At 40.8% G+C, this 26,127-nt stretch overlaps 1 protein-coding gene and 1 non-coding gene across 2 annotated transcripts; one reads left to right on the top strand and one right to left on the bottom strand.

The window, feature by feature from the left end:
• Nucleotides 1-1,099: 1,099 nt before the first annotated feature.
• Nucleotides 1,100-21,665, bottom strand: LOC101485794 (protein kinase C delta type). Its single transcript, XM_004545319.4, has 17 exons — nucleotides 21,508-21,665; nucleotides 12,488-12,618; nucleotides 12,023-12,298; nucleotides 7,922-8,090; nucleotides 7,145-7,176; nucleotides 6,894-6,979; nucleotides 6,367-6,496; nucleotides 6,138-6,238; nucleotides 5,954-6,038; nucleotides 5,308-5,432; nucleotides 4,368-4,541; nucleotides 3,699-3,790; nucleotides 3,505-3,567; nucleotides 3,204-3,342; nucleotides 2,801-2,989; nucleotides 2,578-2,706; nucleotides 1,100-2,419 (listed from the first exon to the last, which is right to left on the bottom strand). The coding sequence occupies exons 2-17, from the start codon at nucleotides 12,594-12,596 to the stop codon at nucleotides 2,261-2,263; spliced, it is 2,058 nt and encodes a 685-aa protein (XP_004545376.1). The 5' UTR covers nucleotides 12,597-12,618; nucleotides 21,508-21,665; the 3' UTR covers nucleotides 1,100-2,260.
• trnae-cuc (transfer RNA glutamic acid (anticodon CUC)) lies at nucleotides 9,712-9,783 on the top strand. The gene has a single exon. It is a non-coding gene; the product is annotated as a tRNA-Glu (tRNA).
• Nucleotides 21,666-26,127: the final 4,462 nt, after the last annotated feature.

Raw genomic sequence — 26,127 nt, forward strand, 5'->3', positions numbered from 1 at the left:
TTTTTGTGGGGTTTTTTTGGGGTTCTTTTTTTGTTGGGGGGGAGAGGGCGGGAGAAACTGCTGGAAATATGCGCTGACACTGAGTGCGGCGCACAAAGTCTACCTATTTTGTGCAAGAAAGGCGCTTTCCTTATGAAACAAGTGTACACCTCGTTTCGATAAACCCGTCTTCAGCTCTTCAAGCCTCACCCGGTATCTAAAACACATTTTGCCGCTCACTTGGAACATATAAAGGCAACTGCCTCATATAATCCCCCACAATAGGCAGCCTTACGGATGCCTACAAATATTTTTAAAAGCGTTTATTTTTTTTCTTTTTCAGGTGGAAACAATACAGTAAATGTTGGCCACAGAAAGGCGATCGGATCTTGCACAAACAGTCGAAACAATCGCAGAGCCGTGAATAAATTTAAGTGACAGGGACTGGGGGAGGGGGGCACGCATTTATTTCCAAAATTTATCTGGTGATTTTTATTCCAGTGTGGAGCTGCCTTGCACTAAAAGCTTTCGACTAGACGAGAAGGAATTTGGGTTTCCCCAAATAAATCTGCTGCTGAATGAGAAAGTATTAGTTAACCGTGCCGCATTTTTCAATTTATCTTTTTGATCGTGTTATTTTTAATTTGTCATTTGGGTTGGGTCGTTTTTTCTTTTTAAAATGGCCTGCAACTTTAACGCTGCATTAGGCTTAAGGCTGTTTGCATAGAGAGGCAAATCTCCGAACAAGTTGAACACGTTTGCCTCCCAGTGCAGCTTTCAGTTTCCTGTCTCTTGTTTGCTATTTGTCCACAGTCTGCACTAAGACTTAAAACACCGAAATGCGTCGGGGCGGGGTGGGGGACAGAGGACGAGGACAGGTCATAAAAAGGCGAGCGCGCTGCATGAACGTTTCCTCGCCTTTTTTTTTTTCACCCTTCTAAGGCACGTTAAGCTGCAATAAAAACACCTGATCGCTAGGTGGCGGTAAATTACCACAGGTCTTTTCCTAACATAATGCCAGTAGTACAGAGGTGCACGTGAACCAAGTAAACGTTTTCTTAACCTGTATCAATAATAACTGGGATGCAAAATTGATTTAAAGCAGAAGAAAGGGCATGACTTCTCAGGAGTTTACAGTATATTTATTCAGAATCAAATGTAAAAGATGAGAGTAAAAAATAAGTCCACCCATAACTTACAGAAAGCTCATAGTAACATACATTTTAATCTTCCATATACAGCAATATTATTTCCATGTTAAAATTCCTGCATTCAAGTAATATAAGACATATTAAAGATCTGTCCTTACAGTGACACCCCCCCCTAAAAGCACATCCTTCAGCACATACAGGCATGGTGCCAAACGGCTGCTGCAAGTCTTTCATGAAATCTTTTGCAAGCCCAAAGAAAAACATAATGCTATGTGTGGAACAAGTGTTTGCACTGTGCTTGAGTCTGAGGTAAAGAATGAATTTTAACACCAGTGTTGGATAAATAACACAAGAAAAGTGGGTATCATGGGCATTTTTTTAAAGTGAATGTGACACTGTGGGTAATGCATGTCTAGTTTCTAAACAAGAGTGCAGTCTATGAGGGAAAATGTCAATTCTAGCATTTAAAAACAAAACAAAAAACAAATTTAAGCTAGACTTAAATTCACGGCACCTTTACCTGGACCAGCTGAGAATTCGTACACCAACAGTTAATGTTACTGGCTACAGAGGCACCATTTACATACAAAAATACCTGCACGCACCCACAGGCTCTTATGCATGCACCACACACACTCTGTCTTTCACACAAACACAAACACGGCTTGACTAAGCAATGCTAGGTGTATTAATTTCTATGACTAAACAAAGATGCTGCATTTCTGTCTGTGAATAAAAATTTATGATACAGTACACTAAATGATACTTACAGATTCAAAGTGTGATCATGTGGAAAAGGGAAAGAAAAGTGCCCAAAGATTGAATATATTCTACTATACACACCTGTCCCCAGACTGATAATGGTAACACTGGTTTCTGATGAAACTCCCTTAATTTCCAGACACTATTTTATACACCTGTACAAGTTTGATAGCTGAGATATTATTACACTTAGCTTCCAACAACATCTTGGTTTTATTTGATCTTTTCCTCTTTTGGGGAACTGAAAAAACAAAACAAAAGAAAACTTCATTGTCAAGCTCAGGCCCTCCACCACACGAAGACAAAGGGAATTGGGTAAGAAGCCTGCTGGAAGTGATGAGCCATCTGAGGATGCCATTTTTACTTTCTTATTTGGTTATTATGGGTTCCAGTTTGGGGTTGATGAAGGAAAAGCCAGCGAAAGCTGCCTGGTCCATAGAATCAATGAGGTTTTTATCAGCATGGGAGAGACGCGGCTTCTCATTCAGGAACTCACGATCAAAGTTGCTGTGGTCACTGGGGGATTTCTGTTGGTGGGAGGTTAGGCATTTAGTCAGGTTAAAGTAAAAAAGAAAAAATAAGATGAGGTATCTGATATCCTAGAGGCAAGCAATTATATTTAATGACAGCTCTAATTAATAGCTGTGAACTAATGTTAATTAAAACCAAAATTTTAGGCCCATACCACTTTAGGCTTGAAAGGAGGCTCCACTTGTCTCCTCTCCAGTGCTGTCCAGTTAATGTTTTTGAAGAATGGGTGTCCTCGGATGTCCCCCACAACACCCAATCTGCGAGTGGGATCTCGCTCAAACAACTGAAATAATAACAGAACACAATAGATCTCATTATGTAACTATAATTCCACAATACGCATGCTTGCCTAATAATTTATTCATTTATATTTTTACCAGGTCAAGCAGGCTCTTGGACTCCTTGGAGATCCACCGAGGGTAGTGAGGAATGTCCGACCTGATGGATTCAAAGAGCTCGTCCTCATCGTCACCTTGGAAAGGCGACTGACCAATTAGCATCTCATACACCAGGACACCAAAAGACCACCAGTCCACTGAGAATGTGTACTTCTGTCCACACAGGATCTGAGATAAGAGACAAATTGATCAGAAGCATAGAAGAAGAATGAGGAAATGTGATGTCTGGAGTGTTCTGTTCTTGTTACATAGTATTACAAAGAGACTGCAAACAAACGATTCAGGTTGCCACCTGAATGACATACAGATTGTGGCTTTTATAAAAAGGTGAAAGATTTTGATGGAAAAGTAAGGTATTGAACCCTTAGCCGGGCAAACCAACCTCCGGTGCGATATAATCTGGTGTCCCACAGAATGTGCTCGCTTTGACATCTCCAAAGACATTCTCTTTGCACATGCCAAAGTCTGCTATCTTTATGTGTCCGTCCTTGTCCAGCATCACATTGTCCAGCTTCAGGTCTCTGTAAACAGATATAGGATGATATTTAAACAATGTAGGACTGTCACAGTAAATTCAGTTTGAAGCCATGTAATCTAAAACGAAATTTCAGTTTACTCTGCTGCAGTAGCAGACTGAATGCAGAGAATGCAGGAAGTAGTACAGAGAGCCTGTGGGATTTTACCTGTAGATAATTCCCTTTGAGTGGAGGAATTGCAGTCCCACTATAATCTCAGCAGCATAGAATCTAAAAGTTGAGGAAATAACAGTTTTAGTACGATTTAAGACCCAATGACGCTGAAAATGATAACTCATACAACACTTGTAGCTTTTTTTCTTTTCTTCCTTTTTTAAAACACTCTATCCCCATGTACTCACGTAGCTCTGTTGAGATCAAATCGTCCCTTGTCTTGGATGTGAAACATCAAGTCACCTCCATTCAAGTACTCCATTACAAAGAAGAGGTGCTCCTGTGCAAATAATACATTATTGTAAGTTAACCAGCAGACGTAAAGGGGATATGGAGAGCGGGGTAAGTTGCTCACACTAATCCATTTTCTCGGTACGCAGAGAGTCCACACTAATCTGACAATTAAGAAGTTCCAAAAACCTTAAAAGAGTTTTATATTAACACAGGGTCATTAAGTCTTGAAAGGCAGAAAAAGTAACTTTTTAAAATAATTATATCGATGCCAAGGCTCGCTGCCTGACTGGCTCTCATCAGTTATTACTTACTTACTACTATTGCATGGCACTAAATTTAATATAGATAATGACTTACAGGCATTACAGGTGTTGTTTTCTATGCCCGTAGCTGTTGTGCAGATAAATTCAATATTTTACCACTGCTGTGTGTTCCTTTGAACTGAAACGCTGTTAAAACAGTGTTTATTTTAAAACAAACTGAAAGAATTGAATTGTTGAGGATGCAGCCTTTAATGACAGCTTGGAACTGTGACTCTTATTGCTGCAGCCTGGAAGACTCCCCATCAGAGAACATGTTCTATGAACTTTACTAGCAGAGGTGTTTAGCATGTGTGCACTTACTTTTGACTGGAATGTGGCATAGAGATGAGTGAGAAAAGGGTTGTTCCAGGCGAGGGAAAGGACTCTTTTCTCCACCATGGTGCACTCCACATCGTCATCCATGAGAACGACGTCCTTCTTCAGGACCTTCACAGCAAAGTACAGGCTCTGTCCCTTCAGCTCTGCAAGCAACACCTGGGGTGTCAGAACCACATTACTGTCAGTAACATCATCAGGTTAATCAAACCTGCTTCATAACTAGAGTATAACAAAACAAACTGAGCTATGTTTTTGCATTTCTGTGTAGATGTTTCACTTCAATGCAGAGCCCACAATGCCCACACTGGATATAAATAAATTTGCCTTCTCCTTTTCTTGTAAATCATTCTGTGTGTTAAATGATGTCTGGCATCTGTGGTGACAGATGAACAACTTGTTATTGCGCTTGAAAGCAGTCAAATGCTCCCATTGCAGAGTGAAGGAAGTCATTTCAGAAGCAGCGGGGGGTTGTACAGATCTTATAAGCGAGACTAAAGATCAAAAGTGGGATAAACTACATCTGCCATGTAAATCAAAATGTGCTTTAGTTATAGACAAAAAAAAAAAAATTAGCACATGAGATTTTTTTCCCTTCAGAGGTTTCTTCCTTTCAGAGGTTCCCTTCATCTGAATTTAAACATCTTCACTTTTCCTTAGTAATGTTACTTTTAATGGTTTTGTCTTCTAAAACATGTGAATTTTTACTTTGTATACAGTTTTTTCAAAATATTTTACTCCCATTACCAACATAATAGTTCATGGTTAGCATCAGCAAAAATTCCCATGTGGACAATTGAAGGACTACTTTGAGTTTATTTTCTTAAGCAAACATTCTTTTCACATGCAAGTCTGAGTAACATTATGGTGCCTTACAGTCCATGATAAAGACTTAAAGATTTAAAGACAGCAACATGGAGCATACCTTGCCAAAGCTGCCTTTTCCCAGAACCTTGTGGAATATTAGCTGGTTGAGGGAGAGGCGTGCCTGGGAAACTGTAGTTGGGGCTGGGGCGGGGCTAGGGCTAGGGCCCTTCCCATTGCCACCTGCTGTAAAATTTGCAAACTTTAAGTAAATGAGTATGCAAACCTGTAAACAAACATGCACGCAAACTGAAACAGCAAAAAGGTCATTTTAAGGTTGATAATAAAGACATAATTAATAAGGAAAGAATGATGTTGGGAATGACTGTTTCAACACTGCATTTTTAAATATGCCCAGCATTCAGATAATGACATTATTATATTTGCAAGCAATTGCTTTGATCCAAAACCTACAGTTTCAGATTTGCTTTACACCGTGTTTTCTTACTCTTGTTTCTTAATTATGTTATTTAGAGGGTGTATTGTTAATATGGCCATCTCAGACACAGCAGCTTCTCCCACCTGCTGTTCAAACTTTCTGTTTGCAAAAGTTTGCTTAAACAGCATCTGGCCTTAAAATCAGAGGAGGTAAAACTGCATGCCGCAGACAAAGCATCACTCAGGTCTAGTAATAGGTCCCCTAAAGCTGATACACCATTTTAGAAAAACTTTGTATTACAGTCAGTGCTACAATGAAAGCTTCTCACCACTAGGGTCCACTGTTGCATTTCTGACATCTTGGTAGATTCCAATATCTGGTGCAGGGGAGTCATCAGATTTCTTCACAGATTTCTATGGAGAAAAAAAGAAGTTTGGCAACAGATTCTTTCATATTTTTAATTAGTTTTTCTTAGCTTTTTAATACAATGTTCACCCAATGACTGTGCAAACCTGGGAGACTTGAGACAAAGCCTCTGCTAGTAGTTTCTGGTTGATTCCACAAAGATTGCCCACTTTGCTTGTGCAGCCACTATGTACGTTCATGCCACAGTCTGGTCAGTGGAGTCAACAATGGAACGGCCCAAGCAAAGGAAAAGATTCAGAGAGAAAATATATTAATAAAAACGAAAATAAAAAACAACAACAAAACAAACAAAGAAACTCAACACACCAGACTTACCTTCACATTTAAGGCCCTGCTTGTACAGACCCCACAGTAGACTTCCACAGTGGTCACAGAAGGTGGGGCTCTTGTAGTTGTAAGTTTTAAAGCGATGTGGCATGTCAATATTGAAACGTTCTTTCTGGAACTACAGACACATAGAAGAGCATTAAACCCAGAGAATGCTGGTACCTGATGATTAAAACACGCAAGATTATATGTTTCGCCTGTCTAAGCTAAAGTCACACAGAACTTCTACAGACAATAAGCAATCACACGTTTCAACTGATTTGAACACTGAATCCAATACTGATGATGTTTGTAGGTTTGGGTGGATGTGTTTGGCTCAGTATTCATTTGAGTCAAAGATATGTGGTCGTGTAAAGACAAACAAAAAAAAGTACAGTGTTAAAATGACTGTTTAGTTGACATAATAGTGTATCACTGATATATTACTACAAGATAAAATACAAAATCATCCTCAATTCCATGATAAAAAGAAACCAGCAGAGTGACTGTACTCGTCCATACACAACTTCGCTCACCATAGTCTCACGACTGTTGGTCGCTGTTCTAGTGCACTTGCCAATGATTTTGTCGCTGCACTTCCTGTGGATTGCTGCATTGCATTCTGTGTGAAATAAATAAATCGATAAATATTGTGTTAACTGTGAGACTGAAATATTAGCAGTCCATTCACTTGCAACTTTGATGGTTCCCCTTTTCCTGGAGGTGAAAGGTGTTTATGTGTAAGTCTGACAGCACATGAATTGGTAACAGTCAAAGAAACACTCACGTTTGCATTTGTATCCTTGCTTGTTGAGCCCCCTGCATGGGGAAAAAGGGAGAAGGTAAATGGCTGAGCTATATCCAATTTAGAGAATATATTATAATATTCTCTGCTAATACTGTAAAAGAGTAATATACACGGGATGATTTTAATTGTAGGACTGCTGATGATAGTGATATACTTTAGATCGTGTGGAGATAACTAGATTCTCCTCCCATCTTAGGTCATAAGATTGAAACTATGGGTGTAAAAATACCAGCGTCAGACAACAGACTCAATAAACTTCAGACTTCCTCCTCCCTGTTTTACAAGATATAGATAATACTGAAGTTTGAGTACAAGGAGGAGTTTGGTTCACAGATTAGTGCTGCTGACACTGATATAACAGCCTTGTGGGATTTCCCTAGGAGGTGACTCATTCTCACAATAGCACTCTTACAGGTTTTTCCCCCCTTAATTCCCTTAAACTGCTCCATTAAGCAAAACAAAATAACCAATCTTTTAAGAAAGACATTTGAAAGTATGGACTACTTGTACCAGTGAAATAAAACACGCATGCACGCACACACACACAAAGCAAAGCAGAAAAGCAAGCAAACAGACAGGCAAACTAGCTGCCTCTGGATTAGTCACGTTCAAACAAAGTGGAAGGAAAAACATTCATAGCCTCACTCTGAGACTCTACTGAGATTTAAAAAAAAAAAAAATACACCAGTGAAAAACTAAGATTTAATAATAATAGTGGCAGCTGCCATCTAACAAAGAGGGACTTTTGCATCTCACCAGAGAAAGTCTCTACAGACAGAGCAGAAGGTGGGCTGGTGGAAGAAGGTGGACGTGAACTCATGGTTCTTGATGACAAGAATCTTGGGCTGCTTGACTGCGCCCCTCCTCCTGTTCAGGGTCATCAACCCGTCTTCAGTAGGAGCCTTCAGGGTCGGCCTAGCAGCCACTGTGGGGAGAGATAGAGTTAACAATCAAATAATTGCATGTCCATTAAATTTTAGAAACATAATTTCTGTCAAACGTTACCTAAATTCAAACAGTTTGGCTGATAAACCTTGAATGTTGCCGCTGTGTATTTTATCACTGTCAACTGTAACAGAAAACTATTTGTTAAGAATACCTTATGAGCTAAGGAAAGGGGAGACATGAGCTACTGCCACTGCTGAATGGAGGCTAAACACTGCAAAATGCCTCCCTGGATTAGCTGCTCTAACTGATGCAAATCAAATGGGTGGGGGTCAAAAGTCAATCAGAGAAGACAGCGAAAGAGGCGTGAGAGTGGTAAACAAAGACATAACAGAAACTATGGAAGAGACAAGGGGGGTATGTGGGTGGATGGGAGGTGGCATTTTGGGACAATTCAAAAAAAGAAGCCGCCTTAAAGACAACAGAACAGACGGGGGGAAAGTGGGAAGAGTGATGAGGTGAGGGACAAACTTTTTTCTTATCTGCCAGTCTACTGACAGATGTTTGTTTGGACAGCACTTTGGTAAGTTGAGCCAAGAAAGTGGGAGCGAGTGAGAGGAAAAGAGAATGACAGAGGGGGCAGATACTGCTGATGACTGTTCACACGTGCCTAAAAATACTCTGGGCTGCTTTTCAGGAAACTTACAGAGGGTGTTGGAAGGAGACAAGATGCAGAGTATGGAGTTTTCATGACCCAGTAACAGCAAACCCAGACTGTGCCACTCCCACACTGAAACTCTCATTACACAGAACGCAGTTTGGAAATACCACGAAATGTTTGTTGTGTTAACAGTGACTATGCGGGCTGGCCTTGCCATCCGGACCAACTTGGTACCCTAAATGCAGCATGAAGCCAGCTAATGCTCTGCTATTATTAATATTATTAAGAATGTACTTTAATGGGTTTCACAGACTGACAATGCTGCAGTGTTTTTTCATTTTAATTTAGGCCACAGACATCAACAAAAACAATTAATACAGTGTAGGTGTTTGTTTACCCCAGTTCTTAGTAAACTCACTAGTGCGGTGTATTAAGAAAAACAAACATTTACAGTCCTTGTCAGAAATAGTTGAACTGCAGCCCAAGCCACAGGCTAAATTTGTAATGACACCAGAGGATTAGTTTTATTCTGCAATGGTTTCATGGCACACCTAGTCAGCTGACCAGACCAGTGTGAGGTGTGAAACCAGCATGCAGATTAATCATCAACAGCCTGAGGCAGACAGATTATTTCAAGGCACTTTAGAAGCGTGGCTGCTCCACAAACCTCATAAACACATGTAATCTGTGGCTGGTTGTAGAAAAATAAGGAAAAATGAAGCCTTTCTACCAGTAGAGGGTGATGTATAGCAAACAGAGTAGACAGATGGTAAATGGTAAATGGCCTGTATTTGTATAGCGCTTTTCTAGTCCCTAAGGACCCCAAAGCGCTTTACACAACCTGTCATCCACCCATTCACACACACATTCACACACTGGTGATGGCAAGCTACAATGTAGCCACAGCCACCCTGGGGCGCACTGACAGAGGCGAAAATGGTGGTGAGGGACGTGGGTGACTGTTGCCGGAAAAGATCTCAACTTTCACTGAGCGCACATCTCCCTGGTGGTCTAGTGGTTAGGATTCGGCGCTCTCACCGCCGCGGCCCGGGTTCGATTCCCGGTCAGGGAAAACTCTTTTCATATATTGTCACTACTCGCGCGTTTCAGTCAAGTCTCAGGTTATAAATTAAATCTGTCCAAGAGCAAACTTTATCTATTAAATGAAGACACGGTTCCAATAGATTTGTCGGGTTTCCCCTTTAAAGTGGTCAAAGAGCAGTTCGCCTACCTGGGTATTACAATTACAAGAAAGTATAAACAACTTCTCAAAGCCACCTTTTTTACGCTATTGAAGAATGTCAAACAAAGCCTTCAACAGTGGTCGCCCCTGAACACAACTCTGGTCGGACGAATTAATTCAATTAAAATGAATATCCTTCCTAAATTCTTATACTTATTTCAATCTTCACCAGTCTTCATCCCCAAGTCTTTCCTTACAACTCTAGATTCTATAATCTCCTCTTATATTTGGAAGGGTAAATGATGTCGAGTAGCTAAGGTGCATTTACAGAAACCTAAGATTGAAGGTGGCACTCCCCAACTTCCGCTTTTACTATTGGGCTGCCAATATTCGATCTCTGACCTACTGGTTACAGTCTGGGGAGGGTGTGGGCCCCACCAGCTGGCTGGCACTGGAATCAGACTCAACTCATGGTATTTGTCTTGCCTCCTTCCTGGGTTCTTCTCTTCCTTTATTCATTGACAACTTTGGATCTAATCAGATAATTTGGCAATAATAATATTAATATTAATAATAATTTTTCACTTCAAAGCCCCATCCTTTCAAACCACCTATTCCTCCCCCCAACTTTGGACAACTTGTTCCAGGTTTGGTTTAGAGCAGGTATTATTTGCTTTAAAGATCTCTTTATACACAATAAACTAGCATCATTTGACCAGCTGTCAAAAAAATACAGTCTTCCCAAAACGCACTTTTTTTAGATACTTACAACTGAGACATTTTTTGCAATCCCACCTCTTCAATTTTCCAGAAGCTTCAGCTGCTAACTTACTGGACAAGCTCCTTAATTTGCAACTATCAGGCAAAGCTGTAATGTCTTTATAATAAACTGTGCAGTGTAACACCAGCTCCCGTTGTGGGCCTCAAGTCCACATGGGAGAAGCAGTTAAACATATCTATGTCACATGACGTCTGGGACTCAGTCCTTTCTCTGGTAAACTCTACATCACTCTGCACCCGTCGTTCCCTGTTACAATTCCACATGTTTTGGACCTGCCCTGGCCTAGCAAAATCTTTGGGAGGAGGTTTCCTGCACTTTGAACAAGGCTACCGGCCTGAAACTAGCTCTCAACCCCCTACTTGCTCTCTTTGGTACAGCGGGAGAGGATGATAAGTATATTCCCAGAGCAAAGCGTAGGGTGCTGTCTTTTGGTTCCCTCCTGGCTAGGAGTGCCATTTTGATGAGGTGGAAGGCTGCTGCCCCGCCCTCCCATGTTCAGTGGCTTGCTGATCTCATGTCATGTCTCAGTCTGGAAAAGATCCACTGCTCCATCCAGAACCAAAAGGGCACATATGATAAAATTTGGGGTGTCTTTCTGGAAAACTTCTCTAAACTTCAACTTAAGGATGTTCCAGCTGAGTAACGGATTTGCTGATCTGATCTGATGTTTGTCTGTGTTAACGGGAACGTGAAGCTCAGCGATATCGTAGCTAACTTCTGTGTGGTTCTTATGGAAAGGGTTAGTTAATATCATAATCCCTCCCGGGTTGTGGCTTTTATTTTGTTGGGGGATTTTCTTGTTTTTGTTTTCTCTCTTTTTGTTTTTCTTCTGGGTTTCTGCTTGTTTGGTAAATAATAGGAGAGGAAAACAATGTTCCAACATGAGAAGTTCTGTTTTGTATTCATTCATTTTAAACAGTTTGTGTTTTCCGTCTTCTTTTTTTCCTTTGTAAACTATATCCAGAAATACTCAATAAAAATATTTTGAATTAAAAACTGTTTTCTACAACCTGTAATATATATTTTTTAAATGTAAACCTACTTCAAGTAACAGACACTTTGATCAAGTTGGATCCATTTCCAGCCATTTCACATTAGACAACAGCATGTAGAACTCTATGTGCTTTATAATCATGCCTGAAATGGGCTGGACTCAACTGGCGTAAAGGCGATGTCACATGTTTCCATGCACCAATATCACTATCTGAATCTGAAGGTGACACCTGTTTGGTCACATGTTTATGTTTCCACAAATCCACTGATAATGATCAAAAGACCTTGCATGTTTTCTCTCCCCCAAGAAGAATAGAAAACTAGTGATTGTAAACTAAACTTGAATCACATTACCTGCATCACCATCCTCCAAAAAAAACTGCACAGCCATCTGAATCTTCCCAGAAGGCTGCAGGTCCACCCAGAACTCAGCACGTCCGCTGCCTCTAGACTTGGATTTGCAGCGCTCTGCCAGCACAGACACGCCCATTGTGGCCTTGGCCAATGGCTCCTCATTACTCTGCATAAGAACAACTTCTAGGACACGCCCCTCCTTGATATGAGCATCAAAATTGGACTTCCAGGGGGGGTACATGGTGGGCTTCCTCTGAACCAGGGTCTTCCCTCTCTCTGTAAAAGAACAATGACATCATCATCATCATCATCGCTGCATTAAGGAGTGGTTATAGCTCAAAGATGTTTGTTGAGAATCAGTTTCCTTGTGGACTTTTGAGGGCAGTAGATAGTGACAGTCAAACTGATGTTGTAAGGTCTCTTTGTCAACTGTTGCACTTCTTGCACAAACACAACTGTACATACCTGTGTCGATAGACTCTTTTATCCTGATGGCACAGATGGGAGCATCAGAAAGAGGAGACAGCGCGCCCACATCGTAATTACTGAGGGTGATACGCAGGAAGGGTGGCATGGTGACCACTCACCAAAGGCTCCTGGGGGCGAAAAAAAAAGACTGTGATTTAAGCCACTCTGTCTAGACTTTCTAGAGAGAGATCTTTGTCTCTTGCTCTCACACACACTCACACATTGCTCAAGTTCTGTGCGTAAAACAAGAAGGAAGAGGGTAACAGCGGCTAGCAGCATCCTGCAGAGGAAGTAGTGGTTTTCTACTTCACACATAAGTTTGGAAACTACCTGCCAGTAACGAGGGAAGAAGGAACAGAATGTCAATCCTAAACTGTACTCTAGAGAGGCAGACAGCGAGAGAACATTTTTCAAAACAAATATATAATTTCAACCCTTTTGTGAATTCTTTTCAGCAGATGTTACCATCTGTTGCTCTGACCATTCTTTAAAAGGCTCCATAACTGTCAACACCAACAACAGCCCTGCTATTTGTGAGTGGACAAATCTGGAGCGCTTTTAATGTTTTATTGGGGGGGCTTGTGTTTATCCAGCATGTTAGCGCTACTGGCTGAAATTCTGGGGCCTGTAGGTGAGTGGAATAGCAAAATGTTCAAACAAATGCATGTCTCCTTTTTCAGTAATCTCATCTCTTCTGTCTAATACTTCTATCTAGTGTAGTCTAATAAAATGAATGCTTCCATCTAAATTTTACATTTCCTAAGTTCCTAAAACTGTTGTTGTAACAAGACAAGTCATCTACTTATTAAAACTCCATTTCTTGTGCTAAACCATTCTTCGGATGTTGTGTCATAGTGGAAGAGTAATTCCTCACTTCATTTTCTGTACATGAGATTCACAGAAATGACATGCCGCCTTTGTGCGTCTACATTATCGGTCACTCATAAGAAGACAAGGTTTGTTCGTGTTCACGTTCCTTTCACTTTGCTGAATGAAACATGCTCTGAGGTGCCAATTGAAGAACCTGGTATGTGTTTTTAATGTATGTATAAGCATGCTGCTCAGCCTGCTAAAAGGTAGACTAGATGCTATTTTGAGCTCAGGCTGGAAGTAAGATCACATCTTGTGCTCGCTGGGGTGACACTCAGAATTTCAGAGAGAGAAAGCAGGAGAGTTTTTTTTAACTATAATAAAGGGATGTGTAGTGTCTGGGAGGCAGTGATGTCCTACACAGACAGGCCTTGTGATTTGGAGGTCAAGGCTTGAAATCCAAAACAAACAGTCTGGGTGAGGAAATGAATAACTAACTGTGATGTCTCAGAAATCGTCTCCAATGTGCTCTTTCATTGCCAACTTCTTCAACAGACAGAAATTATTCAGTAACCAGCACATATATGCCCCTTTCACAGCCTCGGGCACCTTAAATGTTTATATAGTTATGAAATAATACCATCGGGCAGACGATGAACTGAAGATTGCTAAACAAATGACTGTTTCTGACTGCGGTCAAGACTGCTCTTAAACAAGAGGAGAGCATTTGAAAGTTCCTATACATGTACTCACACAGGCAGGCATACAGGAATAGGAAGAAAAACACATAAACACTTACTGGGAATATATACTTTTCCAGTTTTATCAGGACTTTACACACACTTTTTCCAATGTACACATGCACAGACATTATGTGCAAAAGAAGGCCTTGTTTCCCCAGAGAAAGTGGAAAAAGTGAGCATATGCAACTGGGGAAGGGGTGGGTAGGGGAAAAGAGCAAGAGAGAGAAAGAGGAAGAAAGAAAACAAAACAGACAACACACTGACAGACATGCCACTGGACATGAGGGGGAAACCAGAGTCGCCCTCACTAGACTGACTCATACAATAGAATCAAACTCCAGTGAAACAGATACTGTACATACATCTGTCAGTGTGCGTCTTTGAAGAGATACAAAGTTACTCTTAAATAAGTCTTTAGTACTTTTGGAGAGCCAGAAGATGTAAGGCTGGGCTGCATACCTGTACTGTCTCTCTTAACTTCAAAATGCTCTTCAGAACTAATTAGAAGGATCACCAGTATGAGGAAAACAAGAGAACAAAAAGATGCTGGTAACTAGGGCTTTAGCTGCCACTTGGCTTGGGAATTGGGAAGGATTTCTCTTCCAATAATCACACACGGTGATTCATGTCAAAGTCAGTGTTTAATAGGAACAAATACAGAAACAGCAAACCCTGTAATACGCACAACAGCAAAAAACACACATTTCGGTATTAAACAGTACAAGAAAACCAGTGGCACAATAGCCCTTACTTGAAATGACATAAAACAAATATTCTATTTTTGTGCACTGAGTTAACGTGACATAGTCCTGGAGAGGGACGTGCGTGACTGCCTACAAAAGCTAGGCCATCATTTAGTTCATGCTCAGCGACGCACCACGGACAAGTCAAAGGCTTGGTATGAAGTGAATTTGTGGAGATGGCGAAGAAATGATCAAGCCGGTCTAGCAGGCTGGGGAGTAACCTTTAATTGTGCAGGTCGGAACAAAGACGGGTAATTTGAGAAATAAACAAAAGTTGGACAACATACAAGAATCAGAAATATGGTCTAAGATATTACTGGCATTGCTTTAAATCCTTGTTCCCTCTTGCTACATAATTACAAGGAAGATTTGTTTGTTTAAAAAAACAAACAAACAAAAAACAAACAGCATGTGATGTTGTCCACATAAGGTTAGCAGTTTAGAACTTGTAGACTAATATAAACTGTCTCTCAATATTAGAATATTTTAGCAGGCTCGAAAAGCCAGCCAACTCATTTTTTAAATGGGAAGAGAGTTTAATTTAGTCAAGTTAGTGACCTGATCTTAGCCCAGTTGGCTCCAACCCCTCGGACAAAGCATGAGCATGCTGGACGAATAAAAGGCAATTAGAGCCTCTAGCATCAATAAGGGTCTGTTGATATCTAAAGGTTGTAGACTTCAGACAATCACTGACTGCAAGAAGCCAAAGGCACTTCATTTGGTAGTCGATAAAAATTCTCTTGAGATGTTAATTTAAAGACCATTTTAATTGTTGCCACAGACACAGTTTAATTTTAAAGTCTCTGTGCAAATGCTAGAAAATTGGAACTCTCGAGATACTTTGAGTGCACTTTATGCCCATATTTTATATATACATATATACAGTATGGGAATGGGATGATCCCAAAACAGCTGTGTAAGTTTTTATGTTTTACTTTAGAAGACTTTCCACACTTACGGTACTTTTGAATTTCAAATGGGTGAAAAATGGGCAGGTGTAACTAACATAAATAAACATGACTCAGCTGAAGCGATCCAAAAATAACCCTGTAAGCCGGCATGGCTACGGTAAAGACCCTGAAGTACATCACTTAAATGGAATGTAACCATTGTTAATGCTGACATTACATCACCTTATCGCCACTGACACATCACAATGTCCACAAAACAAAAGATCTGCGCAGATTTAAATACACCAGTATTCTCTGCTTACATACTGAGGGCTTTTTTTATTTCCACAGAAGATGTTTGAACATGTCACAGGCGGAAAAGCACAGGTGGAGAACTAGAATTACTGGCTCTTGGTTGTACGACGCTGCCAACAAGTCAATTTGCAGCTGACATCTACATCTGCACAGACTTATACAGAAAACAGGGATCTGGAACAATTTGTTTTAAGTGCTTTTATGCTCAGCCAAGAAAACAAATCTGTGAGGACATATCTTAGACGTGGGAGTAGACAACAGTTAAAGGAGAAGAAGTGAACTGAAGAATAACATTTTAACCCAGCAGCACAGTATCCTATGTACAGCGCAATATTTCGATCATGATTTCTTGAGTTTGAGCTCAGAAAAGAAAAAGAAAAAAGAAGAAGACCACATCTCCTGTGAGATCACGATGATAATGACCTCTGACCTCCAGGTTCTAATCAGTTCATCACGGAAAACAACGAGATTTTAGGCATATGTTAAGAAACTTCCTCAATACATTCCAGATTTACATCATGTTAACGAGACTGGGAAGGATGGGAGATAACCCGTGACCTTGACCTTGACCTTTGACCGAAAATTATTTCATTCTTCAGTTTCCTTCGTGCTGCTTTGGTTTCATGGTTCTGCACTGTGCAGGCCTGCTCACTGTCACTGTTTACTGAGACTAATTTAGAGTTGAGTCATCATTAACAACCACTGACAGCTGAGATACAAGATTGATGTGTAAGAAATGCTGAAAATGCATCTGCAGTATATTCAGTATGCCTTTGAGTTTCATACGTCATGCGTTTGCTTACTTAAAAATAAAAACTAAACTAAAATGTGGCTGTTTCTCGCAGACACTTTGTCTGCCTTTGTGCCAAAAGATGACCCAGAGTAATGAAAACTAGTCTAACAGGATTCTATATACAAACCAGTGAAGAGTGTGGATGCAGGCAACAGAAATGGAAATGATCAGTCAGCCAGTGCATCTCAAAAGAATCCCAACATTAATGAAGATAACTCAAACAGCTGACAGGTAATATCACTAAAACCACAGTGAGAGGACGTCAGGTTTAGTTGCTGGTTCTATTTCAGGGCAGATGATGCTTACATGAAGTAGATTTGGCATGTTCCCATACTGCATGCAACATATTCAGTTAGAATTATTGGGAAATTGACCACAGCGTTAAAAAAAAAAAAAATGAAATGGAAGAAAATCTGCCCTGTGAGAAACTTTGGTTCTTGTGTCCTTATTACTTCAATGCACAACATGCACTGAAAGAGAAAAGAGAGGGGGATGCAAGACTGAATGGGAATGCAATCTGCACACATGCACTGCAGACCTGAACTTCTCTAGGCATTACCCAGCAAAGCTGTATGGTTGAACACTAATGTCCTAAGCAGCCAGGCGAGACATTAAATATCCTAAACCAAATGGCATATGTCCAGTCGTGAGAATGTGGCTGATGTGAACGATCTCCTGTTGTGTTTATTCATTATCATTTACACTCAATGCGTGACCCGATTCCTAACATTTTCCAGAGATCATGTATGAATAAGACTACGGACAGACCCAGAACAGTCTTGCTAATGGAGTTGGTCGAGCCAGTGAGAGCTGAACAAACACAAATTATTATGAGCCGCTAACTTCATAGTCAGAGTCAGTCCTAGAGCAAATAACCTGGTGTGTGCATATGTGTGTGGCTGTGTATGTAAACATCCATTATTAATCACAAAATGGCACTTAATGCTGGCTGAAAGAGAAAGAGAAAAAACCCTCTCCACACTGGAAGTCAAACTGTGATCATGGAAAAGTGCTGTTCCTAGCTCCTACACCACATTTGATTTAAGAGCAGGAAACTTTGAACTGCTCAGCAAAAACTAATTCCTATTTTCTGTTTAAATTACAACCCGTCAGACGTTTAAAGTCAAATTGTAGATCCAGCTCTGCATCCTGCATGCACAAAGAAAACCATGCAGCATTTTCTGTGGATAAACTGAGTAAACTTTCAGGAGAGTCAGACAGGGATTGCTGACTTTTGGTCATTCATTATGATGGCAGTATTGACAGCTTACTGTCCACGTACAAATTTAGCAACTAGTTACAAATGAATGCCACGGTACATCAAAACAACGGTATGCCAAAAAACTAGGCAGGACTAGTAGCGCAAAGTTTCAAAATCTGCAGCTGAGGAAAGGTGAGTGGTTGATACAAATATAAAGGGACAGGCAGAACCAAAACCAAGACCTTCCTTGGTGGAGGTAAAAACATTACATGACATAGGTAAACCTCTGAACCTAATCAATTGCTTGATTTCCTTTCTCAACCTCAGTTTTGACAGAAAACTTCATCAATTCCACATACCTCACTTAAATCCGCAAGTCTTTCATTGAGGCACGGTGGTGTGCATTATTACCGCATTACCTTCTGGAAAGCACACAAGTGTGCTCGCATAAGCACATACTAATAACCTTGAACAAAGGGGCCTTTAATGAATTTCAGCAGAGTGTGGCTTGAAGAAAAATCAAAGCCTTCCTTTCTTTCACTAACCTGGGTTAATAGCTAACACCCCTTTCCCAAACACTGTCTCTCTCTCTCACACACACAGGTAATACTAACAGAGAAGTTATACTGCGATGTTAAATTCTGCCCGACTTTCCCCTCTATCACGAACTCATAAGACACACATGCACCACCAATATGGTTAAATTAGGACAGGGGAGAAAAGTGAGAAAGATTTGGAGAGATGAACTGATGTTACCGCTGCAAGGTCAGAGACACAAATCGCTACAGTGAAGCACCCATGCCTCTGATCATTCTGGATCTGGGAACTGCGTCAATCAAACCAGTACAAGCTGGTATTAAATGCTTGAGGAACAGTACACTTGAACTTGAAATTTTAGTGCAACTGTTAAATGGGAGGGGGGCTTTTTGTTATTTAAGAGGAACACTGAGCTCTTTGGCACAGTTTCAAACCTGCTACCACAGCGAGGACAGAATCCTGCCCCTGTCTGCATACGTGTGCGAGAGTCCTCTCTCCACATGCATTAAAAGCGGTGTCCATTTCTGCCCCTCTCACAGTTTACAAAACCTTAGTTAAGTTGAGCAAAATAGCATCAGAGCAAGGGGAGCCAAGCAGGATTGTGATGTGTGTGTGAGAGACAAGAGGGACAAGGCCAAGGGCAAGTAATGAGCCAAACTATCATCACCCGCAGATGAATTAGCAAAATTTGAGCCCAATGCCCGCGATTCTTGCTCTTTCATTGTTTACTTGTGTGGGAGGGAAAAAAACTGCATGTGTCCTATTACAAAGGTCCACATCATATGTGAGTGTGATGGGACACACTAATCAGAACACACTTTCCAAGTGTGCCATATTATTTAAATTGGAGAAATAAAGAATAATGATTTGTCTTTAGTATTTCTCTAGTTAATTCTCAAACATAGCTGGGTTGGTAATTAAAAGGTTTAAGCTGTTTAAATGTAACCAGCTCTTAGGTACTGTCTTTAAACAATGTTTTAGTTATTCATACACAATGAATACGCCCTGCACATTGTAAGGCTTACGTGAATCTGTAATGTTTGTGAGTTTCGTGCAATTGGCGGGATCAGTGCTGTTCCTCACTGAGCAGATGTCCCAACCGCGTCCTCCAAGCAGCTCATGATGCCACAAGCCAATATTGACAAACCAGTAACTGCAGGCAGATGCAGTCAGATAATGTTACCTGCAGCCTCCGCAACACAAGAGGCTTGTTTTGCAGTGAGTGACACAAGACTTTTGCAAGCAATGGATGGAATATTTCAACATGGGATAATGGGTTTAGTGTTGCCGGTCAGATAAGAAGTTGTGTTAACCATTTCCTACTGAGAAGGCCGAGTTTTTACAGCCGCAGGAACGAAGGGTAATCCTCACACAGACACATCCCTACAAACCAAAGTGAGCCATCATATGTACTCTGGGTTGTGCTGTCATGTCAAAGCCACATGTGATTCTGGCAACAAGAAAGAAGTTACATTACCGCAGGATGACTAACAGCAATGACAGCCGCCTAACGTGAGGGAGGACCTTTGATATTTCGAGCTGGTGGACTTTAGCCTCAGCTGAACAATACAATCCGGTGTTGTGCCAAAAAGTGATTGTCTGCCAAAAACTGATTTCCAGTCTTTCTGTGTATTTTTTAATGTGTAATATCTTTACGTATGTTCGTAAATAGACTTCGGTGAACAGGGTTTACAAAGGGGTTATATAGAGAATTTAAAAATTATCCGTTTTTCAAGTATCTTCACAACTCTGTGTTATTGTACTTACATTATAACCAATCCGGTCCTTTATCCCCACTTAAAATATTTTTACAGAACTATTGTAATATTTTCTGACATTTCTGCTGTGCTCTTGGCCAACTTACTCTTACAAAATGCATTTTAATGTTAATGAGATTGTTTTTAACTGCAAAAATAAAGATTATATAAAAGTCACTGCCAAAAACTGATTGCGGCTTCTACCTTGTTACACGAATGTTGTTTGTGGCTCAAGATGACTTTATGTCATCCATAAGGGATGCATTTGGCATATGTTTCACATAGTATAGCCCAACAAGTTACTTATAGCAGTTTAAATACGAGCAATCAGTTTTTGGCAAATACCGGAAATCAGTTTTTGGCAGACAATCACTTTTTGGCACAACACCGGCTTCGGTACAAGTGAAACCGCTTCGGCAGACGGCTGTTGTTTGTAGTGACGGTGAGACTGTCAGCACTCTGTCCAGCCACACCAAAAACCTGCGATTTAATGGAAATCTACTAAACACTCACCCAGTACTGTACCGCTTATGTCACTATGATAGCTGCAGAACTCAGTTTTATGACGTTTAAAATAATAATTAACAGCACTTGCATATAAACAGTGGTAATAATAACTATGAAAATATGGCGTTTATGACACTTTTACACACACGAATTAGGCCTATACTAAAGATCACGCGTGTACCCCATTTAAACCGTCCCTTTAGCTTCTGCGGCAGGTGGATTTGATATAACGAGAAAACGCCCTGTCCCTGATTTTCACTATTATACGGGTTAACTTTTGTGCCAAATTGTAGTAGTTACTCGCAGGACCTATAAGCTTGTTTCCCCGGTTATTACCTAGCTCACTGATTCAAGCTCTTGCCACAGTACGCGAACCTGCAGCAACGATACATGGCTTAAAGTTTCCCGGTCTAAGTGACAAAAACACGATAAAACACACAGAGAGGCTTTCTGCGACAGCAGCATTCCTCTTTCTAGAAACCACACAGCCCTAACCATCAGTTTACGGCTAAACAATCGAGGTTTGTAGTCACCAAGTGAGACTAAACACCAGCCAGAGTCGTGCCAAGGCAAACGCTGGGGACTCCTGACTCCCACTACACTGCAAGCGAGGAAGGACTGTTGTCTCGGTGTTGTCAAATACCGAGCTCAAGCTTCTTCTTCTTCTTCTTTTTAACGCAATTAAGTTTTTGTTGCTTTATAAAAAAAAAATGCGACTTACCTCGTTAGCCTGACTCTAAGTTTCTTTTTTAAGTTTTTTTCTTTTCCCGGAGCTTCGACTTTAAACGGTTGAGTGGTTTTAAGGAAGTGTTCAAGTCCGCTGCTGTTACTCGAGGCTCTCCCTCTCTGTTTGTCTGCCAGCTTTTGTGTGTCGCGGCTCCTAGCGGTGCGCGCGGCGACTGCGTGACGTCAAACAGGTGCATTCCCGGAGACACGAGCACGAGCGACTCTGTGATTGCCACAAACCCATTTAGGCGTGTTCACATATTCATTTACAAACCGAGCGCGGTTGCTTTGCAAAACTGGACCGGCAACATTTAAAATCTGACCTCCCTCACGGGGAAACCAGCTTTTCTCAGCGCCTGAGTCTTCCCATAATTCGCTTTGTATTTAACGACACCTTGACCTGAACCTGACGCACGGTATTGATAAAAGCGGAAAGGCAAACACGGAAGCAAGGGAGCTTTTGAACAGGTGCTGATTAAACCTCTTTATGTGAAAAATATGAATTTGGTAGATCAAGGGAACCGGATATTAGGGCACTGTGGGCTCTCAGTACTCAGGTCAAGTCAAACAGCCATGCGTTTCCACATCAGGTCTTCCCACAGCACCTCCACGATCCCATTTCTCTCTCGGCCTACACAAAGCCTGTTGATCCACGTGGTGTTGAGTCATTAGCCCCACCTACCAAAACTGCATTGCTATAAGAGAGAATGGGTTGGTAAATTCAGTAAGTCTCCAAAAGGGCTATTTATAGCCACGACAATAGGTATAGCAGTGTCATGCTGGTATACCTACTGTTGAATGACAGATTACTGAGAAGACCAAACAGCTATTCAGCACTCAATCCTTATGAAAAACATGTCAGTTAAAAAAGAGATGAGGGATATTATGATTTTTTTAAGGGGCGAGGGGGTGGGCAGGACACCACATTATAATATGGTTGGTTTTAAATCACTCTATTATAAACTTATAGGATATGTTATGTAGCTTAGAGTGATTTAAATTCAACTGTGTGATAGGATTTTAATATCAAAGAAAGTTTTATCACGCTGGTCATCAGTCAAAACAGACACTCAAATCTCTTATAAAAGAAAAAGAACTTCTTCAGATTGTGACAGGAAAAGACGACTTCTTTCCACTACTCTTACTTCCTGGAAAACTGTTTATATTCACCAATGACCTCATGCTGCACCAGTGCTGTAATAAAAAGAAAGAAAGAAAAAAAATCTCCCAACAAAACTATTATGGACTTTTGATCAGTCATTCCTACCTGCCGTTCCAATTACGTTAACCTGCCTCTTAGTCATAATAGTGAATATGTACTTAAGTCACACCTCCCTCTGTTTTATAACAGCCAGAATTCAGGTTTAACAGGAACTACATCAAAATGGGGAAGCAAGATTTTCTTCTTGACATGAACAAGCAATAATTAAAAAACAATGTCACCATCACCACCCTCAGAGAGAGGCAATGTAGGTCAGGGTGCTGCACGGTTTTCTGATATATTACAAGTCAAGTGATGTTTGTGAAGGTCTGCCCAGTACACTGGAAAAGGTGAAAAAAAAATCAACAAGTGATTTAAAGTTGAAATCAGAAACAGCATTATTGACTGTGGGAATTCCACTTCGGCTACAGTCTGTGTGGGTTATGCAAGTTCACAGAAAAACAAAAAAAGAAACAGTAGAAGCATGTTATGACACAGCAAATGTTTGCCTACGAAGGCTTCAGATTTTATGTGTGAATTAGCCATATAAGCAGGCTGGGGACCCAGACGGTTCCTGTTGTGGTGGCCATTTCTGCAATCCCAGCTGAGCCAGTGCAAACACTCCAGTGAGTAATGAGAGGAACAGACAAGAGGGGCGGTGGGAGTGAAGGGAGGGACGAAAAAACAATCCCTAAAAAAGGAGAGAAATGGTCCTTTCATCAAGAGACATGCCACAGACTAAATCTGCCTTTTTCTAACTGTCCTCATTTCATCCCCTTTTCTCTCCTTATTTTTTCTCTCTCTGTTCTCTGCATGCTCTTTTGCCTTTTTTCAGATTTCAAGACTGAAAAGTGTGTGCTTGTTAACACAAAGAGCTGTCAACTGTTGCTTAATTTAATTGACCTTGATGTAAACGGGGCCAGACATGGCAACATGAAGTCGTCAAAAACATCACGTTAGGGTTTGGGTTATCTAGCAGTGCCACTGTTGCAATGAAGTTTTTTTTATCATCACTGTGTGAAAAAAAAAAAAAAACAACAGAAGCACATCTACAAGTGTTTTGTCTTGTCTGTGGTTAAAATGTGCCAGTTGCGAAAGATTGCTTGAAGATCAGTGAGGTTTTGGTGTGTTGCATCCATTAGTGTACTCGGCTGCCCCTGTCATTTATGCCCATCCTCTGTTGTGTAACAGATTCTATGCTCTAACGTGACTAATAGACAAGAAAAAAATGTAGACAGAGCACCTGCCCTTCGAAAAAAACCCTCAGTGTTTTTTTCCACTGTGACTTCAGTATTGCACCAAGACAGGAATTTCAGATGCCGGCATAGAAAGTTGCTAATCTGCCTACAATGCTTCCAATGATGTCAGTGTACTCTTCCAAGACAAACAACTCTTCCTATTGACATTCTACATACAGCTCTAATAGCAGCACTGCATTGATCTGATTTTTGTGTTCTTTTACTATTTTTAGAGCTTTTTTTCTTAAAATTTTGGAGAGACTCCAGAAATTGAAACATATTGATTAAAATGCACCGGCAGTTACTTGAGGAAAGGTCTGCTGAATGAGTTTCTGTGCGACAGAAGCTGCAGGATGTGAGTTTGGGTCCGAGAGGTGGGAACAAGGTGACTTTTACTATCAGATGTTTAAGGGGAATGAACAACTGTCATCGCTTTCATTGCTGCTCTCACTTCTCTCTTTCTTTTGTTACTTCAAGTTAAGTATTGGGTCATTGAGGCTCCTGGGATCGTGTATCTAGAGCAACCCCAATCTTCCTACTTTCTGTTCTGCCTATTTCCTGACTCTTCAGCTTTAGTCATTTGATTGAAAATAACCTTTCACTCTTGATCTCTATATCCAGTCCTCAGCAAACACTGTCCTCTGTTCTCTTACTTCCTTATTATCAATATTGACAACCTTATAAAATTATTAAACAGCAAATCAAATGACTGCTTTGAGTCATTAAAGGATCCATTTCCAGCTGATATGAAATTAGACCAAAAAGTAAGGAAATTGATTATTTCTTTGTTGTAACAATGTTTCTCGGCAATAAACCTTATACTGTTGAAAGCTTGTGTATTTCCCCTTAAATGGTGTCACATCTGTAAGGAAAATGCACGTGTAGGTTGAGCAGCAGAGTTGTGGAGTGTGCCAATAAAAAAACTTACTAAATCTTCTCTGCCAAACAGCTTATTCTCTGCTTGACTCTTGTTTGTTGTGTTCATTGGATTGGATGGTTGAAGTCTAAAGAATCAAGACATACAAGACAATACATTTAATAATTTATTCATTTATCAGACAGCCTCAGTTGCATGTGGAAGCACCATACACAGGCACAACAGTAGCCCCAGTGTGGTTGTGTTGGTTACTCTGGCATGCCTAAGCTGATCCCACAAGTGTTCAGTGGGTTTGAGTCCAGGACTGAGGGCAGGTCATTCCATCTTCACTCCCAAATTCTGGAGGTATTCCCCGATAAACTCCAGTCTCTGGGGTGTCATCTTGGAGGATAGAGTTCAGTCTCAGACTGTGGAGATACAGGATTGCCACTGATTGCAGATCTCATCTCAATTTTCTCTGAATTGAGATTTCCTTTAATGTCGACCTTGTATTTCCAGTGAGCAAGATGCCATCCCACACCACCACATTCCCTTCACCAAAAGTTGTTACCCTGTAAGTGCAGCAATCAGCTTAGTGTTCTCCACATCTTGTCCACAATTTGACTGTCACAGACAGAATCTGGACTCATCACTGAACATAACATTCCTCAACATTTTCAGGTTCCAGTGCACACTTTGCTGACCCCAGCACAATGGTAAAGGGCAGGCCTAGGACAAGGGACAAGTCCTGCAAACTCTGACTGCAAATCTGTGGAGGACTGCCTATCCTTCCTAAGTGCTGACAGGGTGAGGAAACAGTCATCTTTTTGGAACTCCCAATTAATGGTGTGTCTCTGAGATCTCCCATTATATGGAAATTTGGAGATGGTACTGTGCACTCCAATGCTGTAACTTGGTTTTGTAGACTACCAGCTTATAGATACCTTATGGGATGGGCACTATCCAGATCAGAGAAATAGGGCTGCTCAATTAATCGAATTTTAATCACGATTACAATCTGGGCTTTCAACGATCATTAAAAATGACTGAGCCGATTATTAGCACCTCCCTCGTGCTTTACTCTCGCGCTGCTCCGTGTGGCAAATCGAGCGCACCTCTCTGCATTTCGAACACATCACAACAATTGAGAGGACCCAAGGGAAGCTCGGAAAGCTAAGCAGAAGTTATTTGGAGAGGACAGTGACTGCCGTTGGTTGAAAAGAGAGGTAAAAAAACCAAACTTCAATGGTGTGGAAACATTATGGGTTCGTGGAGTCAGACGTGGATCAAGTAGACGTAGTGTGTAAACTTTGCTACAGT

The sequence above is a fragment of the Maylandia zebra genome, linkage group LG5 (genome assembly GCF_041146795.1).
Source record: "Maylandia zebra isolate NMK-2024a linkage group LG5, Mzebra_GT3a, whole genome shotgun sequence".
Lineage (NCBI taxonomy): Eukaryota > Metazoa > Chordata > Actinopteri > Cichliformes > Cichlidae > Maylandia > Maylandia zebra.

What these genes read in the sequence shown, in the direction of transcription:
- LOC101485794 (XM_004545319.4), bottom strand. Translation starts at nt 12,596, where the DNA reads ATGCCACCCTTCCTGCGTATCACCCTCAGTAATTACGATGTGGGCGCG. An exon ending in AAAAGAGTCTATCGACACAG is followed by an intron (nt 12,299 to 12,487) that starts GTATGTACAGTT and finishes GTTCTTTTACAG; the next exon opens with AGAGAGGGAAGACCCTGGTT. An exon ending in CTTTGTCTCAAGTCTCCCAG is followed by an intron (nt 6,039 to 6,137) that starts GTTTGCACAGTC and finishes TTTTCTCCATAG; the next exon opens with AAATCTGTGAAGAAATCTGA.